This window comes from Meleagris gallopavo, chromosome 5 (genome assembly GCF_905368555.1).
Source record: "Meleagris gallopavo chromosome 5, MGAL_WU_HG_1.1, whole genome shotgun sequence".
In the NCBI taxonomy this organism is placed as follows: Eukaryota; Metazoa; Chordata; class Aves; order Galliformes; family Phasianidae; genus Meleagris; species Meleagris gallopavo.
In genome coordinates, this window is record NC_139408.1 from 9,872,678 (window position 1) to 9,891,404 (window position 18,727).

The 18,727-nt window shown below is 44.6% G+C and overlaps 1 protein-coding gene and 2 long non-coding RNA genes across 4 annotated transcripts in view; 1 reads left to right on the forward strand and 2 right to left on the reverse strand.

Moving 5' to 3' along the window:
* The window catches only part of RRAS2 (RAS related 2), a 47,142-nt gene extending 32,587 nt beyond the window's left edge, over positions 1–14,555 (reverse strand). Inside the window, exon 1 of one of the 2 annotated variants that reach the window (XM_085224192.1) lies at positions 14,448–14,555. In XM_085224192.1, the coding sequence (XP_085080318.1) occupies positions 14,448–14,540 (93 nt within the window). In that variant the 5' untranslated portion in view covers positions 14,541–14,555. Of the gene's footprint in view, positions 1–2,900; positions 3,274–14,447 lie in introns of those variants that run through there. The other variant, XM_085224191.1, reaches the window with a different exon arrangement.
* Positions 3,312–17,031, forward strand: LOC146544231 (uncharacterized). Its single transcript, XR_014883386.1, has 2 exons — positions 3,312–4,607; positions 12,576–17,031. It is a non-coding gene; the product is annotated as an uncharacterized LOC146544231 (long non-coding RNA).
* LOC146544232 (uncharacterized) lies at positions 9,571–12,598 on the reverse strand. The gene is made up of 2 exons (XR_014883385.1): positions 11,643–12,598; positions 9,571–9,847 (listed from the first exon to the last, which is right to left on the reverse strand). It is a non-coding gene; the product is annotated as an uncharacterized LOC146544232 (long non-coding RNA).
* Positions 17,032–18,727: the final 1,696 nt, after the last annotated feature.

Below are 18,727 nucleotides of genomic sequence, written 5' to 3' on the forward strand. Positions count from 1 at the left end.
GTGTGCTGCTGAAACTAGCGGCGCGGCGATCCAGCTAACCAAAAAAAGCATGAAGTAAATGGCAACTGCAGGCTAAGAAGTATGCAGAGGGTGATTAAGTACTTGCGAGGCTGCAGTCCCTTTGAGTGAGGAAACCTGAATATTACAAAGGGCTGAGTTAGAAGGGAATGTGGGGTATTTTGTGACAGACCTCTGCATGACAGCTGGAGAGAAGCTATTGCGGCAACAGCTGTGCGCCCCGCACGGCTCGTGCTCCCAAATGCCTCAGCTGCCTGCAAAAAAGGCTTCTGCCTCTTCTGAGATCTCAGCATGATGGATTATTTGTTTATTGTTTAACTAAGAGTAGGAATGCTTAGCTCCGGCGGTTAGTTTTAAAAGGCCGTGGCATGAAGTTGAACTACCAGTAACCGGGGCTTTCCTAAGGTTTATGGCTGTGGCAGGGGCCATCTACTCCACAATTACAACTTCTCCACTTCCTGTCCTAACAGCATGCAGACTGGACAGCAGAAAGTTCATATATCACATCCTGATTTAGAGGAAATGATTGTGAATTTCCAGGATGGAATCCTGTCCCACCAGCACTAATACCCAACTCTGTTTATCTCCCTGGAGGAAGGGCCAAGAGGCGCATACCAGTCACCACACACCGACAGCCCTCATCTGCAAACATGCGCCCCACAACTTCTCCAAGCATAAGAGGAACTTCTGAACAGCTCACATGCAGTGGAAGAGCTTTGGCTGTGGGACCAAAACAGTGCTGTTTCAGCCCAAATTTGAGCACAACCACCACCGATGTTCTCATTCAGGATGCTGCACCCAGGCCAGTATGCACCGGAGCCACTACGAGGCCTGGCCTCAACATGCCACCACCACAGGCATTGAGCAAGGCAAGAGGGATGCACTGGGCAGGCAGATCCCAGGGCTGGTGACAGAGAGCTGCCCCAACTCTCCGCCTACAGCCTCAGTTCCTCTTCGCTTATTTCACCGCACGAGAGGGAACCATTTCCTATTTTCAAATATAGATCCCCTTTTAGTCCTCCAAAGGAGGCAACGTACACTAGGACACATGCTTTCCCACAACAACCCTGTTTACCTGGAAGCAACCAGCCCTGAAGCACAACTGCCTGAAGCACTTCCAGTTAAGCATAGGGAAACAAACCTAAGCGGGAACTACTCAGCAACAAGAAGTGTTCCTCCTTAAGAGCTTCAGAAGTGAGATGGTGACGACCACACTTTATCACGAGCAATAGAGAAGCAAAACAGAGCTGAAATCCCTCACTGACATCAAGTCCTGTCGTGTGGCCAAAGCTCGCACTGAGCCATGTTGCAGTGAGGCAATGACGAGTCGGCCACTTAATCCTGAGAAATTCCAGCAATGAGGCATGTGACCCGCTTGTAATCAATTTTAAAACAATTTGGAGAAGTTTCTACATAGTCCTAAAAGGAAAACAACATGTTTGGCAATACAGTCACCACGCAGGAAGGACAGCGGTGGCTGCATGGCATCGGGCACACTTGACACCATCACAAGGATTAAGAGCTCAAGAAAATACCCTAGCCAAGAAACAACACATCAAGCTTCATTTCCTATTGTCCATAGCAATGCAGCAAGTACAGAAAACACACAGCACCAGTCCCTCAGGCCCCTGAGGCTCCACACAGAGGGTCTTTATTCCCCAGTTATTTCTCAGGTTGTTCCAAGGCCAAGTTTTCTGCTAAAGATCACTTTGCAGTGGCAAGATTTCACATCAAGATAAAGCAGCTGAGAGGGCAAAACAACACAGATAATGTAATACAAGCTGACAATAAGTTGTTTTGGAAAATTCACTCTGAACACATCAGCTCAGCCCCGCAGTGCTGCTCTGACACCTCTCTTTTAAAGCGAAACAGTTCTTTTTCAGCTAATAATTTGAAGAGTTCCTCACACATGAAGACGCAGATTCCTCTTTCACAGATCTCCTCTGGAAGAGGGGTACTGACAGCAGGTCTTGAGACAAAACTTTTACTTCCATACGTGTGCATCTTGAGCTTTGTTTTAAGAAAGTTTCAACGCGAGCGCCCGCAGAAGCCAATACCGCACTCCTCAGAATCCTTCCCTCCTCCAGCGCTAGGAATGACTATCCAAAAGCCATGCTACAACCAGGAACCCCACAAACTCATTCAGCAGCACTGGAGAACCGACCTCCAGCCACACACGCTGCTCTCACACCAGCCCGGATGCCCTCAGGAACACAGAGGCAACGCCATCCAAAGCGACCACACGGCGTTGTGTTAGCAGCGCTCCGAGCCAGCTGCAGCGGGCCAAGGAAGCGAGCAGCAGCAGGGATGGACGCGCTCTGCCACACGCGGTACCTGCTGCCGCACAAAGCTGCGAAGACGGCAGCCGGTCCCATTTCAGCGCTCTGTTTGCAACTGCTTCCGAGGAAGCCAAGCTCTTGAAGCGCCAGCTACCTGCGTGCCCCGAGCTCAGCCTGAAGGCGCGCCGCAGCGTTACAGCAAAAGGGCAGACCGAGGGCCCCCCCTCGCGCGGCAGGCACGCACCTTTCCTCACATCTTTCCATAAGCCGCAGACCGGCACCGAGACAGCCGCGCCGCCCGGCTCGCCCTGCCCTGCCCCGCCGCCGCCCGCAGGGACGCGCTTCGCACCCCGGCGCCGCCCCACCCGCGCGCCGCGGGTAGCGCCAGGCCGAAGGCGGCTGCCGCCCCTTCCCTCCCGCAGCGCCTTCCCGGGGGGCCCTCGAGGTCACGCCGCCGCCTCCCGCCGGCAACACGGGGCGCCTCCGGGCCTTCCTCCCCCCCGGTTCCGCGCGCCGGGCAGCGCCCAGGCCCCGGCGCCGCGGCCGGGCGGAGCGGAACCTCCTCGGCGCCGCGAGAGGGGCTGCCCCGGCGCCGCGCCTCACCTGGATGAACTGGATGGTGAGCGCCGACTTGCCCACGCCGCCGCCGCCCACCACCACCAGCCGGTACTTCTCCTGCCCCGGGCCGTCCCTGCAGCCCGCGGCCATGGGGGAGCCGGGGGGAGCCGAGCGCGGCAGCGCCGCCAGGTCCGGCGCCTCCCTGCCCGCCGCCGCCTTCCCTCCCTGCCGTCCGCCGCCCGCTCGGCGCCGAGCGGCCCCGAGCCCCGCTGCTCACGGTGCGCGCCGCCGGCACAGCGCGGGTAACGGAGTGCCCCGCAGCGCGGCAGCGCCGAGCCGAAAGGAGCAGCACCGAGCGGAGCGAAGGGAGCGCCACCCGCCCCCGCAGCCAGGGCGCCGCGGCTACAAATGGCCGCCGGGGGGCGGGGCCGCATCATCAGCTATGCTAATGAGCGTGAATATATACATGAGGGGGGCGTGGCCTCGGCCGCCGACGGGTTCCTCCCGGTCCCGTAGGGCCGCGTTCCCCCCGCGCCGCGTTCGGGCTGGCGGCTGCGCGCCCCGCCGTTCCCCGCTCCTCGGAGCCGCGTGTCCGGGAGCTGCCCTCACCTCCGCGTCACCACCACAGTGTCACGGCAGCCTCCGAGCGCTCGGCACAGCGGGGCAGCTCCGCTCTCCTCCTTCCGAAATTTGGTTTGTGTGGGGTCTGTCTGTCCGCTCTTAATAGAAATGCAGCGAGGAGCTGTTGGTGCTGCGACCGAACGGCCCGCTCAGGGCATCGCCGAGTTCCAGGAGCTCAGCAGTCTCCTGTGAGAAAAATTGCAACAGGGTATTGGGTTCCCTTGGTCTGAAGATACAGAGAAGCGAACGTTTTATTCTTCCCTTATCTTTTAAGCTTTCGGTTTCAACATACATTGTTTCAAAGAGCTGTTGGAGCCGCTGAGGCCATCCAGTCTGTGAATTGCACTTCAGAGGAAGGTTTTCCGAGTGGGCAGATACATTGAAGGCTTAAGACAAAAAACACCGGCATCCATTGCTTTAACAAAGGCTCCACTGTGAAAACCTGTTACTGTTAAATTCTTTGTGTCGGTCATTACCCGGTTTGACAAATAAAGCAGTAGGTGACAGAAGAGATGGGCAGCGGCAGGTGAGCAGTTTGTGTTACTGATAGCTGTATCCAAACAGCGCTCGGGAGAGACCCAGCAGCTCTTGCTGCAAGACCTGGGTTTGGGAAACCAGAGAATTACAGCGTGGTTTGTGTTGGAAGGAACTTTAAACCAACCCATTTCCAACCCCCGGCCATAAGAAGAGCTGCCCCCAACCAGCTTATGCTGCCCAGGGCTCCATCCAGCCCGGCACTGTGTACCTCCAAGGATGGAGCACCCACAGCTTCTCTGGGCAGCTGTGCCAGTGCCTCACCGCCCTCTTTGTGATAGAGAGAGGCAACTCAAAACATCAAGATGTGAGATGGTGAAAAAGTGGCCAAAGTTTTGGTGCAGCGATTGAGAAGTACAACTTTTAGAGCTGTTACAAGAGGCTGCACTGTTTCAGATCCAGCCTGAATATACATGCTTGAAGACAAAATCAAGAGCGGCATCCAGATGGCAAGCTTAAAAGAGAGAGCATCCCAGCACCTTATGTAATGCTGGAAAAAAAGGTTTCAGGAAGTGCTTGGGGGAAGATCCAGAACTTTGTTTTGCATTGGCAGCCTGGGAAAGATGTCAGCGTGGAGGGTTAGAAGACATCTATGCGGTAAGTAACATATTGAAGCTAAAAGCACTCTGTGAGAACACGATTGCTTAATTAGAAAGGAGCTTGATCACAGGCTTATCACAGCAACAAGTTACAAAATCTCTGGGAAGTGAGTAAGCATGGTAGATTTCTGCAGGAACACTAAGTTTTCCCGTGAATGTGGCGTTTTACACATTCCCAAAGGCAGCACTTGTTCTGACCTTGCACAAATGCACCGAGCATCACTGTACAGACGCTGTGACCTACAGGAACCCACATGTTGCAGTTCCCACTAAGAACCCCGCACTGAGTGCACGATCAGAGGAGATGGGCTTCTCACAGTTGTGAAACAAGAAGCTGGGGGAGAAAAACATAAGAAATTGCTTTTCCTTGGGATGAGAATGGAAGACCTAATCCAGAATGAAATGTGCAATCATTTTTCCAGAGTATAAAAAAAAAAAAAAACTTGTTATGATTATGATGACTTCAGAAATTCAGGTGTGCTATATCCAATAGCAATTAAAAATCCATGAAATGCCAAGGAAAAAAAACCCAACATCTTTCCATCAAACACACCTCTAAACAACTCCTCTCAGTACTCTCAGCCTGTTGGGAAGGAGCCTTCAACTTTTCTGGTCTCTTCTCAGATAAGTTGAGCAATTGCAGGTGTTGCCATTGGTGTGCAGGCAGTGGGAAGTACGCTCTGGGCTGATGGCAGTGGGCAGCTTCACTTGAGAATGGACCACTTCCTCCTGGGTCCCCTCTGGTATCATGGTACCAATGTCCATTGTCCTGGGACAGCAGGTGTGTCATCTCAGGGGCAACAAAACACAAACCACAAGCCATATCTGGATTTTCTTGACCAGAAAATGAGCTATCAGTGCATATATGTCCATCGTGTACCACCATACAATTGGAGCCTCTTCCCTGCACATGAGACAAAATCAGCTTTTTTTCATTGCCACCAAAGGGCAAAACTTCGCTGGGTTCCTTTTCCTTTGTACAAGATACATGAAACTTCTCACATCCCCCCAAATGCTTGTAAGTGCATTGGATTCCTTCTATTTATGATATCTTCACAGAACAATGAGAGGCAGGATAACAAAACGGCAGTTCTGGTGTAGGAAATGCCTGGATATTCGAAACAGCATCTGAATCTCAAGCTTGGGAGCAGCCAGATTTTCACATGCCTTTTGGTCATGCTACCCATAGTTCTCCCACATACTTCAAGGACAGAAGAGTTTCAGCTGGAAGGGACCCACCAACATCACCAAGTCCATAAAGATCCATGAGAATTATGGATCAATCACCTTCATCTCATTTTCTGGAAAAAGTCCTAAAACAAGTAATTATATTATTTGTAAATACCTGGAAGAAAAGAAGGAGGTAATTGACAACCAAGGTGTTTTTCTCTAAGGAGAAACTGTGCCAAACCAAAATATTTTTCTCCTGTGACTCAGTAGCAGGCCTTTGAGTAGGAGGAAACAGTAACCATTCTATATCTTGGTTTTAGCAAAGCTTTATATACGGCCTTACGTGATGTTCTGATGAATAGGCTGGCCATTAGCCGGCAGCATAAAGGGGAGGCAGAGCAGGTGGGAACATCAGACACAGCAATTTTCAGTGGTTCATTGGTAAAGCCAAGGGACCAAACCAAAATTCTGCATAGCCACAAAAGAACCAAAGAGAAGTTCTAGGAGGAGAAAATGTGATTCAGTATGAACTCATGCATTGCTCCAGAGGTAGACAATTTGTTTGTTAGTTCATTGCAGTTAACTATAGTAGGAAAAAATGAAGCAAAAATAGCAACAAAAATTATTTCCCCCTCCCCTGTGCTGATGATTACTTTTCCTCTCTTCTTGGTGTTGCACAACATCTGAGCCCAAACTCCCTCCTTTTACCAATACACCTTCAGAGATCCCCTCTATTGCATTTTTTTCTTTCTAGCTTACAGTGTAATTTACACCAAAAAATGCTTATGCTATCATTTTTGTATAAATTCTTAGTATGATGACCTACATTTCATTTTCTGCATGCTTCCTTCTTATGCAGAGATCAAAGAAGAGCTAATGATTGAGGCTCTCTGCTCTTTCTAAAATTCCTCTCCTTATTTTTGCACTAAGGTGCTGCGTGCTTATAGCATTTCTTACGTAAACTGCCAACTCGGCTTTTTCCTATAAATTCACTTTTCTTAAGGCTGCTCACTTGCAGCCTCGTTGCTATTTTCTTCTACCCTTTCATGACCCATTCCTGGATTAATTTTCTGATACGATTTTTCTAGAATTTATCATCACAGTCTTTCAGCCCCTTGGTTGGATGCATTCTGGTTAATGCTGAGAACTCCACATCCACATAGGAACAAAACACACTAGAAATCATTTACTGAAATGCGTGACCTTGAAATAGCACAGTTCCATAGCACAGATGGAGTTTGCCAGATGTCTGAGGCTATGAAATGATGAGATTTAAAAGATTCAGTACTTCACAGTGGTTTAAATAACTGAGATTGCAGTGCGGAGTAGAGATAGTGAAGTAAATCTAAATGGGCACATTTATACAGGGATGCATGCTTTCAGAGCCCAGACTTACTTATCCATCGTCCCTACACAGTGTGCTTACCTCCACAAGATATGTATGTCCTGAGGGCAGCTTAAATGAGGTGTAGTGTTCTTTCTTGAACCCTCACAGCTGGCCTGGTGGCAAAAATCCCCCTTGGTTCATGCTGTTCTGTGCTTGATTCTTTAGCAGATAATCACAGAATCACAGAATGGTTTAGGCTGGAGAGGACCTAAAAGCCCACCCAGTTCCAACCCCTGCCGTGGGTAGGGCTGCATCCCACCAGTTGAGGCTGCCCAGGGCCCCATCCAACCTAACCTTGAGCACCCTCAGGGATGGGGCATCCACAGCTTCTCTGGACAACCAGCATGTTGTGTTCCTCTTGGTGGCAACTGAAATAACCAAAAATCGTTTTTTAATGTGGACTGACTAGCTATCCCATTGCACCAAAAGTGCTGCTTTCAGAACACTCCCATCATCTTTGCAATCGCCAGTGCTAAAAATAGAGTAGTAAAAGGATTTTCCACCTAGTTGGTGCCTTAAAACAGCGCTGTTCTTAGCAAAGGGGTATTGTACAGTGATATCCTGTCTATACTGAGTTTCACAGTTACAGAAACATTATCCTTTCTCTGGCTGAAAACTGCTCAGGGACATGAATTTCTCCTAAGCAGACATTTTTCCAGTCCCCAGCCTTTTTTTTTTTACAAATGCTATTGCCAAAATGCAGTATTTCTTCATACTTCCAAGATCTACAATGACAGTTTCCCAAACTGTTGAAGCATTTTTTACTATTTTTGTTAACTCTGACTATTGGCCATTGTTTCTTATTAGACATAGGAGGGCATTTCTCTGCTAGTAAATAAAGGACAGGCTAGTCTGTCTGTGCTTTCAAATGTCACAGCTTGCTGAAATTGCTGCTATTGCTCAGTAAAACTGTTTTCTCAGCCTACAACAATTTGCCTCAGCGCTGTCATTTTGTCATGTAAAGGTTAGTGGCAGGTGAAGAAGAGAGAGTTCAGCAGTTCATTTTCTTTTGACATGAGGTGCCGATGGAAAAATCTTTTAAAACACCCTTTTCTCCCATTTACCATTCTTGCTGTTTTAATTCCGATCCAGTAGGCAGCTCCTCGTTGTTAACCTTCCTATCTACTGCTTTCCCCTGCAGATGTTGTCCTCAGATTCTCCCAGTGAGTCCTGCAGCTCTGTGGTCTCATCACTGCCTGTTCACATCAACACATGATGGATATTGCAGTCACCTCCCCTTGCACCCCCCTCCCATCACTGTCAGGCCAAGGAGCACCCTGAATGCAGGCTGTTCTCAGGTTCTGCTGAACACCAGCTTAAAGAGCCAGAGAGGTGTTTTTAACATAAATCAATGCAGACACTACCCACATGAAATTATCCTCTCCCAGTTTAGGTGTTAGGAAATAGGAGTGGAAGAATTGCTGGAGGTGAAAAAACAGGCTGTTTCAGCAATTTCTTCTGCAATTCCTCTTCTACTTCTCTTCCCCCTCTCCTGATCTGCATACCTCAAGGAAATGCTATACGCATCGTAGAATGCTCTATATTCAGAATATCTTAGACTTGGCTCCAGAGGCACTTGAAACACTTTCAGTTCAAAGGTGATGTTGGCAGACTTCTCCAAATCCATCACGTTTTGACCAGCGAGGCCTACTGCCAAGAAGAAGGAAAGCACTTGTTCAAATATGCAAAACTAGTTCATACTGAAATTTCAGCTGAGGAATTAACATTCAATCTTTTTTTGTATTTGCCCACTTTGTTTTTTGCCACCAATTAACAAGAGTGGTATTGGTGGACTGCAGTGGTGGCGATGCGTTGATGGCTGAACTAGATGGTCTTGGTGGTCCTTTCCAACTGTAATGATTCAGTGGTTCTGCACAAACATTGTAAGATCCCGTTGCTGTCACACGGAAGTTACAGTCTAAGTAGATAGGAGAAGAATTATGATCCCATTCACAGACAAAGCACTCATGCATGGACATGCTAAGGAATATGCCTGAGGATACGCAGAACGCCTCTATCAGTCAAGCGAGCTGTACTGGGGAATAAACAACACAAACCCTCTACTTTGTCTGCAGATGTATTTTCCTTCAAAATCAGCCCATTAATTCTTACCAGCAGCACTGTAGCTGAAGAAGTTTTTCTTTTCACTGCCATTTTTATGGACATGAGAACAAGGGCCTGAACTCAATACGAATCAATGAGATTGCTATATCTGCTGTAGGAGTGTATTCATTCAAACATGATATGATTCTAAAACAAAATTTAAAAATTAAAGCACTGTAATATGCTCATTTCTGTTTTTTAATCACTGAAAATCAGAATCTCTCCAAAAAGGGAAAGTGAACCTAGCAACTGAAGAATGGGGAAATTAAGGTAAAAACAAACAGGACAGCTTGATAACAAGTGCATGATAAACAGACATTTTACTAAAAAGGAGACTTTTCAGATATTTCCATGACGTGCTGTTGCCACTTGAAATGTGGTGCCTTCTGGTGCTGTCTCAGAATATCTGGCAGAACATGTTGTATGTAATCAGATGCTATTTTTTCAATGTATGATTTTTTTTAAACCCTGTCTTCTCTGATAAGCATAGTGCAAGACGAATGTTCTACTTGCTAAATAGTCTCCTTCAGAAAAACTGAAGAAACCCATCCCGTGGATTTTCCAGAAGCTCCAACTCCCTGTTTTAAAAGTAACAACATAGCAAAATTTTTAAGAGGCTTCGGGTTCGTTATCAAATTCTCTATTGAGGGAATATTTATTAAAAGAAATCATAATCACATAAAATAATCAAGCAACAAATGATAACACTCAATCATTTAACCTACTGTTAAATATTGATCTGTCTTGTTACTAGTTACGTGATATGAACAGCCACAATGAGGAGCTTTACATGGTGAAAATGAAGCATTCACCAATCACTGAGTTCACTATGGTGGAATTACTCTTCAGCTTGAAATGGTGCTTTCCTTTGTGACCTTGTTGAGTGGGGATGCTGCTCAACAGTATTTCAGCAAGCTCTTACCCAGCTAAATAGATTCTTGGTGCCCTGGGTAGAATGTGGTTGTGGACATTTTCCAAAAGCATTTGCGAGGTGATGGCCTGATTTTAATCTGCAATGTTTTCAAAAAGAAAGAATGAAAAGGGATCGAACACCTCCCCTATGAGGACAGGCTGAGACAGCTGGGCTGTTCCACCTGGAGAAGAGAAGGCTGTGGGAAGACCTGAGGGCAACCTTCCAGCACCTTAAGCGAGACTACAAGATGGAAAAGGACTGACTCTTTAGCAGGGCCTGTTGTGACAGGACAAGGAGAAATGGTTTCAAACTAAAAGAGGGGAGGTTTAGGTTGGGTATAAGGAAGAAGTTTTTTTCAGTAACTGTGGTAAAGCCCTGGCACAGGTTACCCAGAGAGATGATGGATGCCCTGTCCGCGGAGACACTCAAAGTCTCTGAGCACATCATCTAGTTGCAGATGTCTCTGCTCATTGCAGGGAAGATGGAGTAGATGGCCCTTAAGGGATCCTTCCAACTCAAACAATTCTATGATTCTCTGATTCTATGAAAAGGAAACCGGTGAAAAAGGAAATCAGCAGAGAGAATGCAGATCTGATACCTGCTGTGTCCTACACAGCTTCTGCAAGGAATTAAATGAGGCTGTCCATCTGGACCAGGAGAGCCAAGACTGGTTTCTTCAGTAGCCTTAAGCCCATTTTCTGGGGTATGTGAGTAGCTGGAGCAGACAGATGAGCCCAAAAGCCTGACCATGGTGCCTTCATTAATGGTGTGAACTGAACAAGTCAAGGTGGAGGAAGGAGTTCAATTAATCACAAATGGCTTTTCTATCCACCTCTGTTTCCTAAAAGAAAGATTTTAGTTTGCCTGCTTTATGCATATACTTCCCAGGGGACCTCAATCCACATCACTTCTGGGCAAGCATACTCACTCAGACTATGTCTGCCCTGGCCAGCCCTCTATGTCTTTTTTGACCTTTTGAGCATTCCGGCATGCGGCTCTGACTGCTGCCCCCACAACCCTCAGGAAACATCACAGACTGAGGACTACATGTTTTGCTGGAGAAAAACACGGCTGACAAGTGGCTGTGCCATGCAGATCGGGGGGGGAAGGGGTGGAGGATGAAGAGAGCATTTGCTTGCTGTCTGCTTCTTGGGAGATGGTGGAGGGATTGGGAGAAGGAAGATGTAACGAGGCCATGTGCGTAGCTCCCATGCATGGGGTTGAGACCTTGTAAGGGCAAGGGGTAGACAAGCTGGTTAGATCCTGCAGGGCAAAAACATACTCTTTCACCAAAAACCCCCTTCTCTGTCTACAGAGAAAGACATTCTGTTTTGTCCTCTCTCTTTGTTATCTTGTGAGAAGTTGGCCATTTATGTAGGCTGCTGGCTAAAACATATTTATTGAGCTATGATGCTTCTGAACCTCACAAAAGGCCATCTGCACTTCATTAACTGGCCTACCTGGCACTTCTTGTGAGCATAACTCTGCAGTTCCAGAGGGGCACAGAAAGACTTCTGCTAGATGACACAGTTCTTCTCTGCCAATTGCCCCTAAAAAACACTGAAAAACTATTCACTTACTTGTGCTGGAGTGAGAAGTATTGGCCCCAGGACATCACTGATGGAGGCCACGGGACAGAGGGGGATAGAAATGGGACCCAAAGGACATCTTGTGTCTCTTCTGCATGATCCAGAGCATGTCCAAATGAGTGTCCAAATGAGTAGCTGATTTATAAAGAGATTTTGGCTCCCAAGTGCTTTCATAAAGCCAGGCCTCCACATTTGCTGAAAATTCTTCTCAGTTTGTTGCAAGCAAATTTCACAATACATGTTTGACCAAACTTCTCTATAAATTCCTGCCCTCAGAAAAGTAAAGTCATTTCTCTTTCCCTATTGCAGGAAGTCATAAAACCAAGCCTATCATTCATTCATGCCCTACAGGCTCAATAGACTTTTTTTTGGTACTTGCCTTGTTACTAGAGAACATTTTTCTAGATAATTGGGCAATGCAGTATTCATGTTTTCCAAGGCAGGGGCTGAGGGACAGACATTTTTCCAGAAAGAAACAGAGCAATGTCTAATGAAGACCCTAATTTTATTTTTGTACATCGTTGCCCATTGAATGAGGTCTGCATCTGAGCAAAAGTGCATCCTCCCCACTTTTTTCTTTCACATCGGTCAGGATTTAACAACACGAGATCCTTAGTGCAAAGACCATCATTTCTCAGCATTTGGGAACGGATCGGGAGTGGTTATAGCAGTTATATCAACAAGCAGCATGAAGGTATTATTCTTCTGCTTCAATGTGTTAAAAAGGTGCTCTAGGGATAGCAAATTGTTCTAAATATTGTACACATAACATAGGTGCTGTCTATTTCTGACACTCCTTAACAGCTGGAATGAATATCTATGGCTTTCAAGAGATAACAAAACGACAGTCTACAGTGAGTACCTGCAGCCTTCCTGATGTCCAGCTGGTCTCTGAACAAACACAGCAGTTTGGGTGAGAATTACTAAATATGAACAACAATAAGAGCGATTGAAGTGCAGCATATATAGAACCAGGCATTATCTATTGCATCAGACGAAGCCAGAGCCAACACTTGTCTCTGATTTCATTCAGTGATAAAGGGCCGCGCTTTTGTTAGGGGCATGGACAAGAACTACCAACAGCAGCTCATAGCTATGCAAAGAGGTAATCTCCGGTGGAAAAAAACCCAACCGTCACCAAATAATTAATCTTGCATTCCATTGGAGATCTCTCCCACACAAATGGGGGAAGGTGTGTCATGATTCAGTTTGTTGCCAAAAAGGACAACGTGGCATTTCTTGGTTTAATTGTTTCAACAGATCGTTTATTTTTTTCTATAAGAATGAGTTTGATTTGAGCTCTCATCCTTGAAATACCACAGTCAACTTCATTAAGTGCAGTTTACCTTCAGTGAATGACTAACAAGATCCCAGTGCTTCGGGAAGTACAGCAGACAGCTGTAAGGCAGCTAAGCCAACACATTGCCAGCCATAGCTGTACTCTTCCTCTTCCTCCAGCTCACGTGAAATATAAGACAGCAATGGTCATTGGCACATGGTAGGGAAAAAAGATAGACAGTGAGACCCTAGAGAAAGACAGACTATGTGGAAAAAAAGCCCAGGGGAAATGGGGTGACCTCAGTGCTGGGGATCTTAATTAGACTTCTAGCTTTTTAATCAAGACCCTTCAGAGGCTGCTCTGGGAGTCTCCTGGGAATATCCACATGAGGCTTTGCATAAAACCCTTATGTTCTGCCACACACCTTACTCACATGTATAATTTAACAATTTTTTTTTGTTCAATAATATTTTTTCCCTTAGACATGTCAGAAGCAGCTTCCCACATTAGTAGTTGCCACTTAGCACTAATATATCAAGGACGTAGGAAGCATTTTAAAATAGGTTCATAAAGCCTTTGTAAAATCTTATTGCATTCAGCATATGCTCATCTTTTACCTGTCAGCCTGGCTTTCTCAACAGTAAAAATGAAGACAGTGAATCCCTAGCTGGACAATTACCTGCTTAAAAATACTGGGTACACACCTGCCACTGAAATGCTTTTTAGAGAAATACACAAGTGCACGTGTGATTACTAACAGGCTGTTGAGCTTTGTGTCATGTAATTGCCACATTAAGAGGATAATGTATGGTAATGCAAAATTGGTTGCAGAAACAAATCAGAGTAATGGGATAAAGTTTCCCAGATTTTTTCCTATGGAATGATAACCATGTGTTAGTATCACTTATGGCTACAGTACATTGAGATTTAGATGAACTGGGATTGAGCTCAACACTAGTTTCCTGAGCACAGCTAACACAGAAGTTGGAAATCAGTGCAAGGTAAGCAATGTACTCAGCAAATCACCCCCAGAGAGCCATTTTATCTGCCCCTTGTTAAATGAATTAATGCAACACTGATTGGAATTGGTGAGGATGTTACTGCAGATTTAATAAGAAATGTGAGCTGTAAATCGTGACAGAAAAAAAGGCTCCTGCAGCCTCTGTGAAGTGCACATGAAGAAAAAGAACATACACTTATTTCATAAATAACAGTGTTTACCTGGAAGCCATCTGTAAGTTCAACAAAGTTCATTACTTCTTCCCCACAACTGATAAACTGATAAACAGAGGCAATTCCCTTCCACCTTTACACTGAACAGCCTTCCCTTACACTGCAGCAAGGTGAGCCACAGGTCACATGCAAAAGATTTCCCAAGGCAAAATGGTGCCACTCACCTTAACATCAAAGTGGAACTTGAGTTGTTGGAGATTCCCCAGGACCTTCCTTTGAAACTGCCATAGACTCTGTTCTCTGGAAGAAATAGTCATGCTCCACTGTTGTAATGAGATATTTGATTTTATTTCCAAACATTATTTCCAAAATTATTCACTAATAATAACAGCAGTGAATATAAGTTCCCAAAGACAGGAGGTGGTCTATGATTCAGCAGCCAATATCTGTATTCATTAAACATTTCTAAAGGTCAAGCCTAGGAGAATTGAAGTGCAAGCACTGAGGTTGAATTTACGTATCCTTCTAGGGCAAAGCCACCTGAGTCCTTCTATTCCATTCAGCACCTGCCCAGAAGGGACTGTTTACAGTAGTTACTATTGATCTTGGACTTTGCCCTTCCTCAAATAACTTGTATAAACATCAACAATACAAACAATAACCCCCAGCAACAGCTGAAACAGGAATCAGTAGAATGAGAAATGCAAAGAATAAGCCCACATGTATATGATGGCACTAGACAAATACAAAAGCTTTTGGTCAGCAATATCCCTTCATACCCACTTGTAGTCCTGGCAGAGCCAGCCATGACTTAGCCATACACACATTAGAGAGAAAGAATGGGCTCACTTGCACAGTATTTGCAGTGACAGTAATTTATTCAACAAAAAGAAGCTCTTGCCCACCCTGTCACAAATTTCTAGTAAATAGCTTCTGTATTTCTCTCCCCACCTACTTCTTATTTCTGTCTTCCTGCTGCTCATTAACCTCTCCACAGTCAAGAGCTACAGCATCTGATGTATCGCTTCACTAGCACGCTTTTTTCCACTTAGACTCTCATCAAAGACATCCCTCATTAGAAAAGCTCAATCACGTCTCAGTAGGGTTATTGCTGGGTTCCCCTTCAGGCCTCTCAAGCTCCACACAGCTCTTCTTTCCTTAGCCTTATGTCACAGTGGAGCTTTTAGAGCAAGCCATCTTCCTGTTCTCATTTCCTTGGAGTCTGCTTCTTGCAAAAAATCCTTTTCTGGTCTCTTGTCTTTCTGTCTGTGTTTCCCAGCTTCAGTCACAACAATTCCATCATTGCTGCCGTTTCTGCCTTTTATTCCTTGAAGCTTTTCTAATCACCTCTTCTTGCTGAAACCGCATCCTCAGCATCATCTTCCATCCCCAGATATAGCATGCTAAAAATGAAACTTTGTTCAACTGTATTGGAGAAAGAATGACATTTAATGGAAGCTTTTATTTGGTTCTTTTTTTGGTTGTTGTTTGTAATATCGTGATTGTCTAAGATCAGAGACCATATAATAGTCTAGTACAGTCTCTACTAAAATGTATCCTTAAGCTAAGTTTCATGGAGCTGTAAAACTGGAAATAGCAATAGCAGTAAATGCTGAGCATTTCCAAGAACTGTAGCACATGCTAAGGATAAAAAATGAAGTGGAGATGACAGTAATCAAAGTTAGATTGTGTATTCATTTGCTTGCACATCAGTAAGATTTTGCATTGAGCTCTCTTGATGCTCACCATCAGGAAGTACCATTATCTTGCATATTAAGGTAAATAGCTAGTAGCTTGATGGAAACATCTTTCAGAATTTGTAGTAGCTCATTTTCCCTAAATAAAGGGAAGAAAAAAAAATACTGTGCATCAGGAAAGTTTGAGAATGTCCTAAGGTTCCTCTCTACTATTCAGGCACAATCTGTAGCCTACAGTCTTTCCTTATGCACTGTTAAACCTAGGGAGAACAATATTTCAAAGTTCAGGATGTCTCTAGGAACATGGATAAGGGCCCAGTGCGGGAGGAAGGCTCTGGAAGATGAAAATAAAAGAATTGAAATGTAAAAACATGAAGATCAAAATATTCCAATATGTAACCATTCCCATCATACATATATGGAGAATAAAGAGAAGGCACCAGAAGAAAAGAAATAGAAGAATCTACAGGAGACAAGAAAGTCTAAATCATATGTCTGTTTCAATATTGAACCTTTCACAATTTTCCCTGTTTTGTTAAATCAGATTATTAAAAGCAAGTATCATTTTTTTTCTGGAGGGAAGATGGTTAGTTTGGAAGAAATAAGAAGCATTATCAGCTCTTGCTACAAATGATTCTCATTTATGTGCCCAGTTGTTCTGTTTCTGGGATCCAAGTACATTTTTTTCTTGTCATCTGCTGTTCTTGGAAGTATTTTAAGAATATACCTTCATGGTTCCTCCCTGTGGTTCCAGTGAAGAATTTGGTGTAGTCTGAGGCTACAGATGGATTGTGAGAAATTTCACAGGAAAGGATTTGGCTCTTGAAAGTTAACTTTCAGGTTATCTGGAGAGGTCCCATTTGGCTGGAGGCTGGCAAATGTTGTTTCAGTTTTCAAGAAGAATCTGGTGATTACAGGCCTGTCAATCTCACTTCAGTGCCTGGCAAAACTATGGGGAAGATTCTTCTGGGAGTTACTGAAAATCACCACAAAACAGTGCCATCATTGGTCACAGCTAACCTGGCTTCATGAGGGGAAAGTCCTGTTTGACGATTTCAATCTCCTTTTATGATGAGTTTGTCCATCCAGTTGACTAAAAGAAGTCAGGTGGTGTAATTTTTAAAAATTTTAGAAAAGATTTTGATACTGTTTCTCATAGGATCCTTCTGGGCATAATGTCCAGCACACACCAAGGCAAAAACATAACGCAATGGGTGAAAAACTGGTTGTTGAGTTGGGCTCATCAATTACTTGGATAAAGGACTTGAAGGTATACTAAGTCAGTTTGCAGATGATGCTAAATTGGGAGGAGCTGTTGACTTGCAAAAAATCGCCAGCCACGTGTAGTTTAACAAGAACAAATGCTGGATTCTGCATCTGGGTGGGAGTAATCCTGGATGTGTGTACAGATTTGGTGATGAGAGGCTGGAGAATAGCTCCATGGAAGAGATCTGGGGGTTCTGATTGACGGCGAGATAAATCTGAGTCAGCGGTGTGGCCTTGGCAGCCAAAAGTGCCAACCATATCACAGGAATTTTTTTATTTAGGGGGAGTCAATAAGAGTTAAATAATGGAAAACAATATTAAAGATTAAGAATGAAAGTATGATAGAGTTAAATTTTTAAACAGACATGGAAATGAGCCTTGCTCTTACCTCTTCCCTAGAAGAGAAAGGTGGGAATTTGTGTTATACCCAGATGATGAATGTATGAAGACATAATAAGACCTGCACTATATAAACACTAAAGTTAATCACATTTTAAAAGTTCACTGGTATTTTCTGCTTTTCTACTGAAGAGTCTTCTATCTAAATCCTGTAGCTCATTCAGCGTGAGGTTCTGTAGATCTGCAGGCAATATATAATCTTCCCTAATTACTATTAACCGTTACTTCTTTATTGTTCATCATTTTTTTCATACTCTGGTAGATTGCTTGTCCTCATTTTAATCAGTTAACTCATCCCATGAGTCAGAATCCATATAAATGTCAAGTCAATAGTTAATTCTGTTAAGACTGAAATTGAAAACCTTACCTCATAAACCAAACTACATTTTGCAGTCTGGGCACTGAGTGGAAGTCAGGTGACATGAGGGAAAGCTCAGAGAATGGGAAGAAATTCCTGGAACATTTTGTGAGAAACTGACAATAAATTGCATGTCCCACCAAATCCCACCTTAGGTAGATCCCAGCCATCCTACTCTAGACTGTACTGTCAAAGTCTTACTGCTTCCAGTAAAGATTATTGTATTTTAGTATGGATTTAAATGATATTCTGCATCCATTATTGGCCTATTCAGTGCTAGAAGGCTTAATGAATTGCTTGAGATATCTAGAATAGAATATTAGCACTCACTTATTGGAAAGACATCGGGCAGATTATCAAATGATTCTCCTTTCTTTTTTCTTTTTTTTAATTAGTAAAAAAAAAAAGTGACATTGCTTTTAACTGAAGGAGGTTTCAGTAACCATTAAACACAGATCACAAACCACAGAGACATTAAAAGGGAACACGTAAAGCTGCCTTCAGACAAGTCAGATCTGAATCTGCAATGACTTTCTGATTTCAAGAGGACACCATTTTTGTGATCAAACATGAAAAGAAGAGTGGAGACTGAGGCCTTGTTGAGATGCTTGCTGGGAACTCATTTTCACTGCATGGTGACTTTTGTTTCTTGGTGGTTTAGACAGATGTAAGATTGAATTTACAGCTAAATTATCTTCATAATAGCAGTAATGAGACTGCACTGCTCTATATATAGTCTTCTTGGAAATATGAGATTCATTTGCCCTTTCCAAGACAGACATCA